The sequence below is a fragment of the Cariama cristata genome, unplaced genomic scaffold, assembly GCF_000690535.1.
Source record: "Cariama cristata isolate BGI_N322 unplaced genomic scaffold, ASM69053v1 scaffold7637, whole genome shotgun sequence".
NCBI classification, from domain to species: Eukaryota; Metazoa; Chordata; class Aves; order Cariamiformes; family Cariamidae; genus Cariama; species Cariama cristata.
The window spans coordinates 32660-50525 of record NW_009624890.1 but is presented as its reverse complement, the minus strand read 5'-3'; the positions used below and the strand labels follow the sequence as shown (position 1 = coordinate 50525).

The 17866-nt window shown below is 42.9% G+C and overlaps 1 protein-coding gene across 1 annotated transcript in view; it reads right to left on the bottom strand.

The window, feature by feature from the left end:
• Positions 1–1111: 1111 nt before the first annotated feature.
• Positions 1112–17866, bottom strand: part of LOC104164125 — a gene marked incomplete at its 3' end in the record, with an annotated part of 21310 nt that continues 4555 nt past the window's right edge. Inside the window, exons 4-9 of the mRNA XM_009703361.1 lie at positions 16561–16730; positions 10992–11187; positions 7241–7335; positions 5614–5734; positions 2784–3001; positions 1112–1197 (exon numbers count right to left, since the gene is read on the bottom strand). Of these exons, the coding sequence (XP_009701663.1) occupies positions 1112–1197; positions 2784–3001; positions 5614–5734; positions 7241–7335; positions 10992–11187; positions 16561–16730 (886 nt within the window). The remainder of the gene's footprint in view (positions 1198–2783; positions 3002–5613; positions 5735–7240; positions 7336–10991; positions 11188–16560; positions 16731–17866) is intronic.

The following is a 17866-nucleotide window of genomic DNA, read 5'->3' as shown; positions in this document are numbered from 1 at the left end:
TCAGAGAAAACTCCCTAGAAAGGTCTTGGGTAACTTGCTCTTTGCTTCCCCTTAAAGCTGTAACTTCCAGGGTGAAAGGTGTGGGATGTGGCTCCCATGGGTGTGATTTTAAATGAATGGGAGCAATGTACATTTTGTTATTAGCTTAAAAACATTTCTGAAAAGTTACTGATGAAATTTGTTTCAACTATTCTTCCCAGGTGTGGCCTTGTGACTGAGCACCGTAACATTTCATCAAAGCACGAGAACTCCAAGGTGTCTACCAACTTGGATGTTCAGATTTGATCCCCTTGATGCTTGTAAACTCCACCACCCTTGAATTCCTTATTCCTGTTTCATTGACAGCGTTACCTGGAAGTCCTCCAGATGGTATAGCCAAAGTCACCACAGTCTTATCGGGGTGGCTGCTGCACTGCTCTATACCGAATGCACTAGAAAAAAGACCCTCTTGGCTTCCCTTGCCAGAGGAAACCATGTGCATGAACTACACATCGCATTGCCAAATACCAGCCCCTGTGCAAGGAAACTTTCCCTCTGGGGAACAGTGGGTTAATTAGCCTGATAATCATTCTATTTCACTAATCAGTCCCTGTAGAGGGGTTCTGTTTGTTTTACCAGGCTTATACAGCCTCTACCCAGCATTTCTGGTGATTTATTTAGGAGGCTAATTTTTGATTTTGCTCTCTGGCGTTTTAAGTATTTTTTTTCATAGCAAACATAGAATCTGCTAAGATATTTCTCCTAGGAATTTTATTGATTCAGCAGGTCTATTCCCAATGTGTGCCCTTATTTCAGAGAATTCCCTGTATTCGTGGAACCATGCTGCCAAGCTTCACAGACACCCCAAGCCCTTAACAAACAACACAACTCAGTGTATTTAAGGTCCTGAGTAAAGGACACAGGACTTTGAAACTCGGGAATGCTCTGAGGTGTTGCCACGTTAACAACATAACTTAGGAAGAACAGGTTGCCTTTGAGTGGCACCTGATCCCATGGGAGTCTGAACTGGAAATTAATTACAGAGAAGAAAGTCAGCTGCCCTCCTTCAGATCACAAGCTCTCTAGCAGGGGGTTGAGACAGTGTTGTTAAGGCGATATTGTCCTCACTTACCTGTCCAGCAGGGAGTCGAAGCAAATGACCGCATTGTCTCGCTGTGCCGCTAGCACCAGACACAAACCATCCATTAGGAGGGAACGCTACAAGAGAGGGAGGAACAGAGCTTTGGTGTTGCTATCCACTTAAATAAGTCTGTAAGCCTCCCTGATGAACCGCTGACAGCACGGATAACTGCTTGTGTGCTGTGCGAGGGGATGAAAGCCACAAAGCAACAGACTCTTTCAAATTGAAAGAGTATCACATTTGAACTGTTAGTTATCCCGCTCCTATAGCATACTATTATTCCTGTTCCCTTCTCTTGGAGTGAAAATAAGCAGGTTAACTTAGGTGCGTTATTCAGCCACTAGGTCTGCTAGAAGCAGGAGTACAGAGATAACTGCAAATGTTGAGATATTGTAGCAGAAACACTTATTACTTGAAGGAGTCCATCTCCCTTCTGGCAAGGGAAAGCAAATGCTGTAATGTTCACCTTTGGCTCAGCAGTGCCAGACCCTTCTGGAAATATGCCAGCTCTGCCCAGAGTAATTCATCTCTGACAGGAGGAAATGTTTCCATCACCAGGAGAGCAGTGCTGCTGCCATGGCTCTCCTTCCTACACACTGATTCGCTTTGCCCTTCCTAGAGAGCTGTGCACATTCCCATGTGCAGAGGGATGGCATCCTCAGGGGAACCGCAGGAGAAGAAAGTAGTGCTTAGACTAATTGGATGCTAGATGTAATTGCTATTCTATACAGATGTACTTCAAAGGGATGCTGTCAGTTTAAAAAATCACAACCTGAAAAGATCCTACCTGTTCTTATTACAGATAACAGCCAAGACGCTTATAACTGAAAGGCTGGAAGCACAAATGTTTGTCTGTATTTTTTCAGAGGGACTGCTGCGTGCCTCTGACAGCCCTTTGTTGACTGCTACTTCCAGTAAAAGTAGTTTGCCTCCTTGTTTACTCTGCACTCCTGCCAGCACTTTCTTGCACATTCCACCTTACTGCTTTGCCCCAGTAAGGTTCCTGAAATGGTGACCTTCTGCACCAAAGAGGAGAACAGTCTGGGCCAGATACTCTGCTGATGTAAAGCAATGTATCTGCTCACCCCAGAAGCACATCTAGTGCTTAAGCCCCGTCACCACTTGCTGAAATCCCATGCTGGACTGCAGCTTGAGCTGTCAGCACCAACTAAAGGAGAAGCAAAATGAAATCTTGGCCTAGGACTCCAGGGCACAGTCCAAAAAGTGGAAGGGTTATTTAGCATTGTAGAAGAGGATTAATGGGGTGCGATTAGAGAAAGGGAAATAGGAACTGAATTTATATGGAAAAACAAGACAGGATACAGCAGTAGAACATACATAATAGCAGCAACTGCGCACCGATAGGTGAAGGGAATAAAATGTTTAACGGGGATGTGCCATTCACATTAAGGATACGTTCACATGTAATGATGCCAAGGTGAGGTGTTAGCAGAGATACAGGAACACAAGCTAGGGACTAGCTAGCAAGCTATGTTGCCCACATTACTTACCATTGGTGTTAGAGCTCAGATGCAGTGCTGTGCTAATACTGCTACCAAAGCAAGTTTGCTCCGAGCTAGCCTGGATATCTCAGCACAGCACGGCATTAAAAGGCTCCTCTTTTGTGCAAAGGAAGCAAAGCGTAACTCCAGCTGTTTCATACCTTTGTTGCAACACTGCACTTTGCCCTGCTTAGTGTCTCAGAGATGCAGTGAGCTTGTGGTGCATCCAGGACAGTGAGACGTACTCCAGTCACTATGAAATCTTTGCCAATAAGCTGATCAAGCAGTTCGACATAAGGTGGGCGCTCTGAACCCCGAAGGATTATCCCAGGCAATACGAGGCAAGTAGTTTGGCAGAGGTTATCAAGCAACGGCCGATCTGATGGGAAAAGATCAAAACACAACAGACGCTTGTTTTATATCTACCCCCACAACTGTTAGCCCTCTAAGTAATTCTTCCCTGCCACAGACAAGTAACTGGAAGATCAGAAGCACTCAAGCATCGTTATATCGTTTGGGATGTTCACAGACGCAATTGCTCATCCTGAACTGTCAAACTGCTGTATGCCTATGCGTACGTATCCGGAGATCACAAGACAGCAGTAGTGACCCCATTTCAGGAGTCAGACAAGGACAACTGCTGGTTTGCTACAGGAGATACTATTCCATTTAATTTCTTCCAAGCAAAGAAATCTGTTAATCCAGCTGCTTTTATAATCCAAAAATGTAATTCTGATCAGCGTATATAAGACTTAATGTATTTCATATTTTCCTCATGATAAATCTGTCTGTCCATCAGGCAGCAGCTTCGGGATAATGACCTGCTGAGAGGAGAGGCTTCTTTGTGTGCAAGAGCTCCCTCTAGTGCTCACGGCGAGACCAGAGAGTGAAGGATGCGTCTGGCTTGCTGGAGGCGCCTGCTGTATTGTGCCTGACAGTTCAGAGATCACGTGTACTTGCTTTTCCAGGACAGTAACTCTTTGAAATACATTTTCTGAGACATAAACACATCAGGGCTGTACACTGGTTTCCTTTTTACTCTGCTTAGACATCTTCAAAGCGAAGAGATCCTCATGCAGCAGGAAATCAGGGGCACGTATTTTGAGATCTGCTCCCAACACTGGGCTGTACAAAGCTTGCAGAATACCTGTGCTCTCTACAAAACAAGCTATTTTTTGAAAAAATTTTATTTTATTTTCTGCAATGTCTTCTAAAAAATCAAGAAGCGCTTCAGTCACAGCAGACCTGTGCTACAGGCCTGGTCCTTTCCCATCGGGCAGTAGGTTGATGGGGGAAACACCCCACTGGTCAGTAACAGCACTACAAAGTATTTTGGACTGGGACCACCTGCAAGTCCCCTCTCACTGCAGCTTTGTGCTCTGAACACAACTTGAGCTGACAATACCCCACCAGAAATATAACAAGGTGATCACATCTCTGCAGCTGCCCACACGACAAGGTCAGACAGCTACATACAGAACAGCCTAGTCATCCCAAAAAAGCTGCAGTTACATACACAGTTGCCAAGCTCTTGTTTCAGGACTCACACAACGGCTCGGGAACGTTTTGCGAGATAGGCCTCACCCCTCACCACAGGTGTCAGTTAAGTTTTAAACCTTCACCCAGTCAGTCTCTGATATATTAGTGTGCAACGTAAGAAAAGGAGCTTGCCTGAGGATTTGTGATTTTTGTAATGATCACGAAGCATGCGTAGGGCGTAGCCCAAAGCCAACATAAGACAGTGGAGAGAATTCATTGATGAGTACCTTGGCAAAAATCCTCCTTCAGAGACCCCCTACACAAAAGTGACTTGGTGCCTACCAAGCAGCTATGCTATCATTAAGGCAAAGGCCTCGACTTAACCACCAGCCTCTCCTTGCACTTCTACGTGTGCTGTCTCATGCACCTGCTGGTATGGGCTCAATACCCAAAACTCCTGTACCAGTAAGGGTTTAAGGTGGGATGCGATGGTCTGTAATTCTGTAGCATTTTTATCATACTCCTCTGTCGGCCCACAACAATCTTGTGGTTTTACTGCTGGGATTAACAACTGCAGCAATCAGGTGTGGCACAGGAACGTTTTGTCAGCTGTGCACCCTTCTGCTTGCTAGTGACATCAGTACTGAAGCTAGAGGAACGAGAATGACCCAGTTCCAAACAAGTCTGTTCCCCAGTGAACACCACAGGGATGCTTTACATGATTACTGCTTGTTTATAAATGCTTGGGATCGACCCACAATATCCCAACCTGGAAGCATCTCCATGTGTTAGTTACATCTCCTGACATAAATGGTGCTGCATCACAGTCTGGGTAGTATACATGCCTATCGAGTAAAATCAACAGCAGAGGCCCAGAGAAACTGTAGGCATCTGAGGGAACCAACAGGCTTGCTGAAGCTTCAACTTCAAATCAAAGTCAGACCAGCGATAACTGGAAATCATTTTGAGCTGGCAGCTGTTCAGCAGTTAGTGGGAACTGAACGAGATCTCAGTCTAGTTCCTGAGAGTTAGATGTCCACACTGCCAAAAGCACACCCTGCATAAATTGTTATTTATCTGCTCACAGAACGAAAGGTCTCACCATTGCCCATCTCTATGGTGTCTTGGCCTCTCCTGTGGCAGGCTTTGAATGGACGTGAAAACCACCGTGGTCAAGTTGGTGTTGAAACGCATTGTAAAAGTTCAGCAGAGAAATGTGCACTGTTGCTTACACTAGCTATGTTGACAGCATGTGTTCTTCTGCTGGTGATAAGGTCAGCACTTCGGAACAGCCCTATATTTAAACCTGTGAAAGCACTGGCAGTGGAAAGGCCTGGCAGGTGAACGGTTAAATGGCTGGACTCCACTGGAGCTGTTCTTTGCAGCTCAGAGTCGTCTCTCCCTTTGGAAAGGACATCAATAACAAATCTTGCTGCCACCAGATGGTTTGTCTCGCTGTCCAATTAATCAATAACAGCCTCAATCTATAACAAGAGTTACGCATTTCCTTACCAAGATTGCATGGTTGCTCAGAGCCCAATAAATCGAGTTGCCCTCCTGTTTCACATTTTATGATCTTGCGCTGCTTGCTGATTTCCAAACTGACTATGGGGTCACGTTTCAGGTTATAGATCTGCAGGAGGGAAGGGAGGGAGAGAGAAGCAAGTCACATGAACACCATTTCCTCATCAGGAAGGATAACACTTCTTAAGTATTGACTCAGGCAAGCTGTGAAGCTTTTGTTGGTGTTGTGTACTTCTGTAATTGCCAGCCTAGAAAACACCTGCTTGTCTACAGATGCATGCAAAATGCATGGATTTTTTTTTTTATTGGGGCTTAATTCAGTACGGCATCCTTTTAAAGGTCCTGTATCCAGACATCTTTCTAAGGTCCCTGCTCCCACCTTTCCAAGGGCAGAAACTCAAGGACTGTGAGTGTCTGACATCTTTATCCAGTGCCACACTGGTGTGTAGCAGCTCCCTTGTGTCTCTGAATGAACTGGCACATCCATGTGTCCCAGCACAGCACAGCCATGATGCTCTGGGCTGAGTTGCAGAGGGACAGCATCCACATTAGTGAAGTATATTACGGATGTGGCCGGCTGCTTCCAGTTCCAGAGCTAATCTGCTTGGACTAACTCAGCTGGGTCACTTCTGTGCCATGTGGACATAGCAAGGCTCAAGAATTTCCATCCCTTCGTTGGGCATAATCCAATCATTTCAAACTCTGGTTTTGCGAAGAAAACGATTAGAGTGGAAATGACATACAAAACTAGTTGAACAAGAAAGACTTCTTGTTCCATTTTAGCCATTGGCAGATCACAGTGGTTTGAATCGGAGACCAGCATGAAGGGCCAAGATAAGCAGGAGCGGGCCACATCAGTACTGGTAAGCTTCTCGGCACTGCCTACAAGGCAAGCCAAGAGGCAAGAGTCCGAGTCTTTATGCCTCTATCTGCGGGCAAGGAAGGATCCAGGCACCCAGCAGCTCTGTAAACAGTGCCTGTGCTTCATAGTGTGAGATGTCTTACACAAGACAGCTCCACCCTTTTCATTGCTGTGGACTGGTACCTCTGCTGGCAGGGCACAAGGGACAACACCCTTGTCACACAAATAGGGCAGTGCTCCACGCTGTGAGCGTGTGGATGTATACAGACTCCGTGGGAGGCATTTGGCAACCAGAGATTTACATTATCAGCCATCCCACTTCATCTCCATTCCTGAACGCTACATGAGAAAAGCTGGTAAAAAGCCAGCCTCTGGACCAACTGTGTCTTAGCAATCATTCATGACGGTGCTGTCCCTCCCTGTGACCAGCTTCCAGAGCAATGTTGTCTCTATCTGGGAACTTTGCTTCTAAAGTATGAGCCCTGAGCCCTCCTGAATTTACAGCACAGGTTACCAAACAAACATATCTGAAAAAGCACTTTTCCACTGAGATCATCTGGGTCAATACAAAGTCAGCACATTGTGGTAGGAACATCCACAGGAGAAGAAAAACTCGGTGGCTGGTGAAACACAGCAAAAAAAAAAAAAAAAAGCATTATCTAAAGCATAATAGGAAAGAAGTCATGGGATAGCAGGGCCAAAGCCATTGCTCTGACACAGCAGGATACTTCTCAGGAAAGGGCAGGATCCTACCTCTTCCTCCTCTAATGTCTGACACTCGGCGCAGCACAGCCCTTCTGGGAAAAACAGCTTCATATCCCGGACAGCTATTTGATAGGATTTGGAGCCTGAGAGATAAATACAATGAGAAGATTCTCTCAGGCCATGAATTAAACATTCTCTAGACTCACACTCATCTTTCTGAGAGATTGATGATGTGCAACTTACTGAAGTAATTGCTTTAAAGGCCAGCTGTTCTGTACAGTAATAGCAAACATTTAAAACCATTATATTTAGAATAGTTCCATTGACTTCTTGGTATTTTGATTCTGTCCTATTATCGCTCAGCTGCTTTTTCATGTAAACAAGACTCCTTCTATTTCCTAACAGTGTAGTCAAGGGAATTGTGTTAAGGAGCCTGTGAAACCAGCTCCAATCACCCATTGTTGTTCCCTTGCTTCTGGATCACATCAGGCTGGTCTTACTGAATGGGAAGGAGCTACTGGTTAGTGAAACAAATGTGTTTAGTAACAATAATGCAAGTCCCAAATACGCTAGGGGGTCTGATTTACAGCAGAGATCAGAATTAGCAAGAGATCTTGCTAATAGCAGTATATTTTTCTGTTCACCTACTGTCAAGGAAAGGTAAATTGAAACTGGAACAGGTACAGAGGAATAACATGAGGATCACGGAAGGAATGGAGAATCATCTGAAGAGTTAAAACTAAAAGACCTTGGCTTGTTTGACCAACATGACACAAAGCTGAGAAGAAATCTGATTTCTGATAAACGCATCAGGGTAGAAAAGGTCAGAGAAGAAAAAAGAACTACTTAAAATTAAAGTACAGGTATTGGCACAAGAACAAATGGAAATAAAACTGTATGACACTGTATTTAAGTTCGAAAATGTAAGAAGATTTCCAGCTATCAGAGCAGTGAAGTTCTGTAACAACCATCCAATTGGGGTGGATGCTTATGAAAGCAAATACATGATGGAGTTGTCTGTGAGAGAATTAACTGAACTCAGTGACTTCAGAGGTCCCTCCAGGCTTAGCATCTTAATATCTCCTTATAAAGCAACAATGTTATAAAGTACTACTCAGAATGTTTTGAGATTTGTGGGTGGAAAATCTTAGAGAAGGAAAAGCTATTTCTATATAACTGGAGTTCAGATAGATTGTCAATGTGCTGGCACAGATCCATGCTCCTGGGATACAAACACACAAAACACAAATATCCCCTGAAATATTACCACCTTTGCAGGCTACCCATTCAAAGAATCATGGCTTACCACTCTTGAGCACTCAGCCTTGTTTGAACTTCATAATTCTAGATATTGTATTGCCAGAGTCCTTAACGCAGCCATTTACAATCCTAAGATTGCAAAAGTCACCAGTGTATAAATTATACTGGATCCTTTATGTACCTCTATGACAAATCTTCCTTGTTTAAATCATTGATGCCATTACAGAGGACACAAATGCTCCCAAAGCTAGCGACATTTTACTCTCACTTTGCTCAAGGTATAAGACTGTGTAAGATGCATGCGTAAGAGCTCTTTGGGTTCAAGAAAAAGCACTATACAATGACTTCCTAAGACCCCAAAGCAATGACAGGAGTGCACATTCACCTCTGCAGCTGAGCCTCAGAGTATTAAAAACTGCATCACTTGGTTCAATGGTTATCACTGGAACCCGGTCTTCATCTTAATTGAATTTCCCAGTCATTTTGGGAGGAAACACACAGCTAGAGTTTGCTCTGCTTCAGCAAGATGGCGTTAACTAGAGATCTTCAGCTGGAGCAAAACTGAGAAAGCTTAGTATTCCCTCCTAGGGAAGGAAGATGGTCTTCCACAGTCCCCCAAATGATTACTCATGCAATAATTAAGCTCTTCCTGCTTGACTTGTAGATAAATGTTTCACCCTTGTCGGAGGACAAGCTGTTGGATGTGCAAGGGGTTATGAACACTCCTTTCCTTGTGGACAGACACTTCCCTGGCATAGCAGCTGGATCAGGTTCTTCAGTCAGAGGTCATGAGTACATAAGCTTCAGTTGCATACATTTTCCTTGAATGTGTGCAAGGACGGCTTTGTGAGCCAGCCATATAGCTGGCTCCAACAGAGCGCACAATCTGGTCTCAGAGGGCCAGTGGTGGCCAGCTAGTTCAGCTCTGTGCTCAGCCCAGTCTTAGAAGGAAGCAGGGGTCTGAGGGGAATCCCTAAGCAGACATCCGAGGGTTTCTCTAACGCAGTGAGCTCTCTGTGACTCCCAGCAAAAGACAGGATGAGACTCATCCTCTCTTGCAAATATAAACTGACCTTTAACTGAGTTATGCTAGGGATGCTCTAACTGTAGCACGGGTATCTTAAGTTTTGGGTATATATTATGCATTCTTAGCTGTGACTGATGCGTTCTCATTCTCAAGGCAATCTGGATACACGATCCATTAATCTTAAGAGCAAAAGAAGCAGGGGCTGATAGTGGAAAAGTATTGGGTGAAGAGCCCTGACCATTTCTTTCATGTAAGTAGATACTGCTCTTCAGTCACTCCCATGAATAAGATCCTGTGAGTAATCATAGTGAGAGATCTCTCTCGATTTACTCTTGGTCCTAAGGATTATGATCATATGTGATAAAAATGGGTTCTACATCAAGGGCTTGATTCTCATCCCCAAGCTGTACATGGTGGCTACTTCATTCCCTACCAGTTCTCCTCAAAAGACCACTTGATATGGACGAAAAGAGTGATTTGACAGCACAGAATACAACAGAAAGAGCCAAATAATCCAATGCATCCTGACAGGAAAGTTCTTCCAGAACTTAAAGCCATACAGTGCCTGCTAGCTCATCTGCATTTACAGAAATTATTGCTTTTATTATTTTTATATTCCTTTAACTACATATAGCACAATGAGTACCACACTGAGGAAAAACACTATTCACGGGCAGTGAACTAATGATACTTAATTCCTTACGAATATTTGAATTACATCCTTCCCTCCTTGTGGCAATAGGCCAGGCCCCCTTGAGCAATACCCTTGGTTCTACACAAGCCACTCTCTCCAGCAATACTTCTCATTTTCCCATCCTTCACCCACACTTTCGGCTATCTCCCATCCCACCCACCATAGACACTGCAACATCCTAGTTCCCTCCCTGCTGGCAGATGAACAGTGACTGGTTCAGCACACCGAGGATGCTGACTAGCCGGTGTGCCTTTGCTGATGTGCCAGCTGGCAAAAGCATCTTCAAATGGAAAACAGCTGAGTTTACCTGCTTTCCTCAGCGAGAGTAATTTTTGATCACCTCTCTCTCCAGTCAGTCATTAATGTTTTGAGATGTTACAGGAACTCAGTATCTTAGAGTCTTTTATCCCTCTGTGAAATCCGGTTGCAGTTGGCCAATGGGTTATGAAGGTACCAGGAGGGGACTCAAGCAGATAGAAGACAGATGGGTTCTTGGGGATAATTACAAAATAACCAAGCTAAAAGTACAAAATGACCAAGCAGTGAAGAGATCAAAGGAAATCTGTTCTGATGGAAGACAGATCAAGGGCTGTTCTGGGAAGAAACCTCTTTTTAAATATATCTTCTGGGAGAATATTTCGTAGCTTGAGACATACTCAGCTCAGCCACCAAGAAAACAATGAAAGCTTTCTAAGGAATAACGGTCTCTGCTGCCTGCCAAGGCTAGATCTGCATTGACAACGCAGGAGGTAACAGTACATAACATTTTTGCCATTGGCATATCTGAGCCTTTGGACTTTTCTTTCACAAAAACCTACCGTAAAATCCATTCCGGACTGTGCTGATGCCATACTGAGCCCTCCAGAGGAATGGATCTAGTGCTTGGGCTAGTTTAGGATCCTCTGGCCCCAGTAAATCTATCAGCTTCTTCACAGCATTTGGCCTCTGAAGACACAGCACAAGAGCAGTGCCTGAGGTAAGGTAGGTACAATGAGCTTCTAAACCAGCAGGATCCTGAAAAGAAAGAACAGAGATGTAACAGGTTATAATGAACAGTGTTGGTGAGCGCTGGGTACGTCCCAGCTTTTCTTTGGCTAGACCCATCCCTGTTTGAGGGAAGCAGGTCTGCCGTTACTCCTTGCTTTCTCTCCTCTTTGTAATATACGTGTTAGTGGTCTCTGCAGGCAGAGCTTCCAGTGTATATACCATGGCCAGAGTATATACCAAGCCAGTATTTGCTGTGACATCCACCAGGTAATAGGAGGCCTAGTTCCCACCCTGAGTCCACACAGGGCTAAAGAAAAAGTTAGGCACTGAGCTTAAGCCATAGCAGCTTGTGGTTTTAGTCCCCATGGTCACAGATCAGCAAATGGTAGTTTTTACACATACAAACAACTTCAGCAGTAACTTCCTAAATCCTTTAGTAAGAAAGGAAACAAAATCCTATTTCTAAAAGACAGAAAAGCCTTGTGGTGGGACTTGTTCTGCATATTTGTACACACTAGGTACCGGAGGTGGAGTTCATTTTCAGGGGGTAAGGACAAAACCGAATTACTACTTTGCAGATTAGTTGCCTACTACTGAACCTTTGATTTATGTAATACCCTTTTCATTTTACCTTCAGTGTGACACACGGATAGGGTGGAAGCAATGGACATTAGCAATATCAACAGAGTCATACGTGCTCTGGGATCAGAGGCACATTTAATTCTTCAGCTGATATAAAATGATGGATTACAAGTACCAGAACTTTTTTTTTTGAATTCCTGAAAGCAGGGACCCCCACACGCACCCTGCTGCTAGAGCCCTGCTTCTCCCAGAAGGTGGTAGAATTTCATACACCAGTTAGAATCAGGACTACAGAAACGGCAAGCTTAAAAGAAGGCAGCTCCAAACAGGGCAGTAGATTGGGGCTGGAAGAAAACAGTTCGCCCTCCTGGTTTTGCCCCTGATGATTTCTCTACCTTTACCTCTTTTCCAAGCTGTGACCACTCCTGAGCAGAGATGTTCCTCTTGTAGCTGTGAAGGTCACAACACTCTAAGATCTTTATTTTAACTAAGGGTGAATGGTAATGATAGCTAGCAACCACTGCACCAGTGAGAAGAGTCTGATTTGTAAGCCAGAGACAGACATAATTGAGAAGCACAGGGAAAGGTAGCAAGTGCCTGGGGCAGAAGGCTACCAAGGGGCAGCAGAGCACTCAGAACCTGGCTGACTTTTAATTAAGCAAAACCTTGGAAAGCCAGGCTTATTGCAGATGTCTCCACTGAGCGCGAGGTCAGGGTGCCCATAGCAGCTGCAGGATGCTTCCTCCTGCCCCCTTCATCTTAATAAAGGGGCAGGAGCACCCAGCTCTGCCTCCCTGCGCCCCCGGCTCTGCCTCCCTGCGCCCCACAGTGCAGCCACATCCGTGCCGCAGAGAAGCTCTGTGCCAGCGCTGTATATTCCGTACAGCCTACAAACAACAGCATTTTCAGCTCGCTGGCTGAACTAACCCATGGTTATTTACTTTTTTCCAATTTTTGAGGAAATGAAAACAAGGGTGAAAACCACTGTTTGATTCAGTTGAATCACATCATTCAGCCCCCTAAAGGTTTTAATTCCTCTCTTTTTTAATCTTCTAAAAGAACCAGAGTATGGCAATTCTCTAGATAAAACATTTCCAAAAGTAAATCCTATCATTTCATTTAAAAATATGAAGATAAAATACTTCAAGGCCTCTTCTGCTTTTCTACCATATGAAACCATTCACTGACTTTGACCCAAATCTTCTCTCACTTGCATTCCTCCTAAACTGCATTTCTAAGAGGTAGGCTATAAATTGAAAACCATGGGCTCAGTTCTGATATTCTTCCCTGTATTTGAAAATGCAAAATGATCCATAAGAAAGCTCCCCGATTCTTAAATTGGCTCGTTACATAAGGGATTTGAAGTAAGTTGTGATATTTGTCAATCCTCCCACCCCACAGAAATCGAGGGCAAAGGAAATGCTGGGATGTCAGTCACAGCACATGACTGCACATGCAAAATGTACAGTAAAGTTTCATGGGCTCTCCTGTGCTAAGAGAGCTCTGCTTAGATGAGGATGAAGAGTTTCAATACATCATAGTATACGGCAAAATTTTGACATTCATTCAGTTCTGTATAATACAAAATAAACCCTTTTTGTCTGAAAATTTTTGTTAGTTTAAAAAATATGTACATAATCCACTTTTCTAAGGGCCTTCTCTTTGGGACATGAAAAACAATGATGACGACTTCATGAAAACTTTCAAAAGGACTGGCTGTAACATATCAACATTCATCCATGTCAGAAACATCTGCAAAAGAAAATGTTCAAAGACATAGTTTCTGTTAAACAGACCGTAATAAATAAAATTGTTTTGTTCCAGAGCTTCTAAACGGTGCTTTTAGATCTACATAAGAAAACTGTTTTGTCTCTGTTTCCTGTTTTTCAGTTGTTCCCCAGCAAATATGCAGACTTTGGGTTAAAGACGACATTGTTTCTAATTGCTACCGACAGTGTCAGTGAGTCAAGGTGACTTCTTTCCTTCTGATAGATCCTCGCATCTGCTGTAGACTCTGCCAGCCAAATGATGCCTTTATTTACATCCTGCCTCCGCACCGTCTTCAAACCATGTCCTCGCTGATACCCGAGCAGCTGCGACAAGATTGCACATGTGCAGCTGACTTGAATTCAGCGAGCAATTTTGTCGATGCACACGGAGAGGAAGTTCCAGCTGTGCACTGGCTCTGGAGGACTAACGGGATTAAAAGGCAGCAAAATTGTCCTTCTGCCTCTATCGTTAGAAGCACAAGACAGGACTGGAGGGAATCTGTCAAGTTATTGAGTCCAGTGACCTGCTATGGCAGGCAATCATATCAGGTAATCCCCAAGAGAATGATCAGGTCCCACTGTAAAAATCAAGCTTTCTAGCTAGCAGCCAGCACTGCAAATCTCTGCAAGGCTGGATCTGCTGGCTAAGCACAGAAAGGAGATATAGCCGCCACGGGCAGAACTCCCTCTGCGAGCAGTCGCTTCTCACAGTCTGAACACGATCAGGTCATGCCAAGAGCCGAAATGACAATGTCAGCTCTATTTACCTAAGCTTTATTTTTTTTCAATTAATATTAAACTTCAGATAAAAAGTATTATCATGGCTCCTGTGATTAGATAACATTAGCAAACAGCAGACCAATCCATTATTTATTGTATGTCAAAGGCCACTCGCTACTTAAAAGCTGAATGTTAGTATTTAAGTTGAAAAAGCAATCATGTACCTGAAATCATGTTGCTGAGAATATTTGTCAATGTGCATGTAAATAATACATTAGAAGGAGAAAGGAGATGCTAGGTGGTCTTGCTACCAGTGAATAAAACCCAAATCTGCTATCACGTACTATGTACACGAAACAAACTGGCATATCACAGAGCACATGGGAGTTTTCTAGAGATTTTTTGAGACAGATTTTGGATCAGGCTCCAGGTGAGAAGGAGATAAAAAGCCCTGGACAGAATTTCTAGAAGGGTCAGACACACTGGCTCCACTTTCTTCGACAGGAGATGCTAAATTTCAGCAATCTGCCTCCATATTATGAACTAATTTTAAAAACAGCATCGTATCCCGTTGTCCCCTAAACTGAGAAATAGATCAACAATGAATATTGCTCCAGTTCAAATGCTTTATATGAAATTCAGCTGTGAAAAATAGTTCTGACCCCACCAGCTGCCACTGCAACACTCACAAGCCAGATTTCAAAATATCCCAGTCCCTGAAGCAAGCTGAGGCTTTTTGGAAATCTACCTCCTTCTCTTGGGAGCTCAGCCTTTTTCAGCCCTCATGAGTGAAAGACTTTCAGATGTGTTCTAAAAATGAGAAAGAGCCCCTGGTACAGCAGAAAGCATTTCCTACTGTCCATTCCCCCTTGCCAAATGAAGTCTATTATCTCTGCTTTCTCACTTTCAAAACCTGCCTTTTTTTCCCATGAACAAAACCCCAATAGTCTGTAATTTTTAAACTCATTAGTCACCAGCTCTTCAAGGAAACGAAATCAATGCTTAACAGCTGCTCTAGTGTGTTAGAGAACTCCAAAACCAAGAGAAAATTGTCATGAAACAACCTCTCTTCAAATTTAACCTGCATATATCTACATTACTTCCTGAGGTAGACATTTGGGGATTTTTAAAATGTTTTCTGTTTCAGATGATCAACTAAGCACTTTTGTATTTAGCTGTATGAAGAAAAACTGTATTGGAAAGCACTTCCCCAGCAACTCTAATAGCCACTCTATCCCTCTTACCAGTGGTCTGTAAGTATTTAAAAATCAGATGCTTGTGCTCCATGGCTTTGCTATCATGCAGAAGGTATTAATTGCTCCTGATTGATGGTTATGTTACAGCACTGTCCTGGCATGTTCCTATCTTCTTCTGGAAGACTCTACTAAGAATTTCTACAAAAGAGTTCTACAAACTCTCCCAGCTTAACCCAAGAGAAATACTGATTATAAAGGTTTGTTTTCTGTAAAAGATAATTGGTTAAATGTCTTCATGAAAGCAATTAAATAACAAGAATTTTGTTTTGTTTTGTTTTTTTTCAAGGAAATAAACAACTCTAACTCCTCCAAGATGCCCAGCTTTCAGTTTCCTGGCTTTCACAATATCTTTACACTCATCTCAGGATATTTCAAGGTGGGAAAAAAATAATTTCTAATGCTATAAAAGAGCAGAAACGTAAATCTATTTTTAGCTAACAAAACCCCATAATGCCCTAAGATTTAAGAACCCTCTTTATTGTCTATCAGAGATTAGAAATGACAGTAACTCAATTTCCTCTCTTTACAGGTCATTTTTACAGACTCTAGAACACATGCTCCTGGAACAGAAATTCAGCTGTATATGTAATGTAATATAAGGTAACAGGGCTCCAGAGGCATGTATTATCTGAGAGTGCAATGAATGTTTCCCAGCTCCCAGGTTTAAACACATGGAAGGAAAACCAGGCACACATGCAGGGGGTGAGGTAGGCTCCTTAGATGTACCCTACCTGAAATGACCTTGGGGAAGAAAGAGAGGCCACCTGTGAAACAGTCAGCATTGTAAATTCCTGGGAGGTCTGTATTGCCCAGATCCTCCAAACTTTTGTTTTAGGGAAACCAGGTCCACTTCTTTATGTCATGCAATAAAAGAAACCATCAGCGTGTCAGCTTTCTTTGTGTCTGATACCGGTACAGATCTGATGGTTCCATATAGCTCACTTCTAACAACAACTCGGAAATCCCAGATGGGAATTTTGGGGTTTTTTTCAGGAGTGGATTATTCACAAGCTGACATATTTCCCCACTCTAAACCTAAGCGTAGCCACAGATCTGCCAGTTTTGTAACAAACCTGTTTCACTTCAGAAGAAAGGAGTTGTAAGGCAATGTCTGGTTCCAGGTTTATGTGTTTCATTCCAACCACACTGAATTTTTCTAAGTCTAGTTTTCGGAGGATCCTTGCAAGACTACGGCTCCAGGCACCAGGTTTGATCAGCAGCACTGTACAAAGAATCTGGGCTCCTGTAACAAAGTACACTAGTGAAATCCAAAGCCACTCCTAAAAACAGAAGTAAAACATACAGCAACATTTCTTAACTAGCCTGGACAGACATATGTAGAAGAGGGTTGTCTAAAAGCTGGCATGAAGTTAATAAAAATTTGAACAAAACACATCCATAAAAAAACCTAGTCATATAAGTAATTTTGGCTCTTTTTCTGTTTTGTTTTGTTTGATTTTTAGTTTCAAAACGTATCTAAAACAGCCTAGGCTTGTAGATTTTTTTTTTCCCAGGAAATCTGCTCTGAGTCCAAAAAAGTTTGTGGCAGGTCTGTAGGATAAGACTCAATCCTTTATATTATATATGAGTGTTTTAAGAGGGATAAAAATATTCCCTTTTACACTTTTCATGTGAACTGTAGTGATTATGTGATGTAATTCTTAAGGCAGCTATTAAATTCTTGCTCCTCACAGTTTATCTCTCAATGTTCTGTATCTCTGTTAGAGCTATGTTTCAAAGAGACACTAACAAGTATGACAGGTCCCAATTAATGTTATAAACCTATTAGAAATAGAATTGTGTTTACTAAAATCGAAATCTCAGCAAAACCCTTTTGCTTCCAACAGAAAAGCTGCCAGCTAGGTGCAGCATTTGGTGTGCTACGAGAAACAGAAAACAAAGCAGAGCAAGATAGTTTTGCTGTCTGATGATACAATATGTACTAAAAGGCAGAAAAGACAGAAATTTCATTTTTAAATGACAGCATTTTCAAATTACTAGTTTTGCTAATCTAAAGTACCTTATTACTAGGAATATAGTTAAGATTTTATCCTAATAACATCCTTTGAAGATTTATTGGCAACTGTAGTGTCGGAACCAGTCAGCTAGGACCCATTAACTGCTGGTGCCTAACCACGTCAAATAACATGAAGCATGAGGTAACAGGACTGCAGGCTGCTAGAAGTGATCCACAATTATCTGTCTGTGTACATAAAATGTCATTTTATGTTTCCTGTACACCCCGCTACTAATTATACAGATGTCGAAGCAACGAAGCATCAACAATGCTATGTATAATTTAATGCATACTTTTATTTTCAAATGGCAAGAACCATGTTGCTGATTCATGAGAGAGAAATATGGGATCAAAAACAAAAA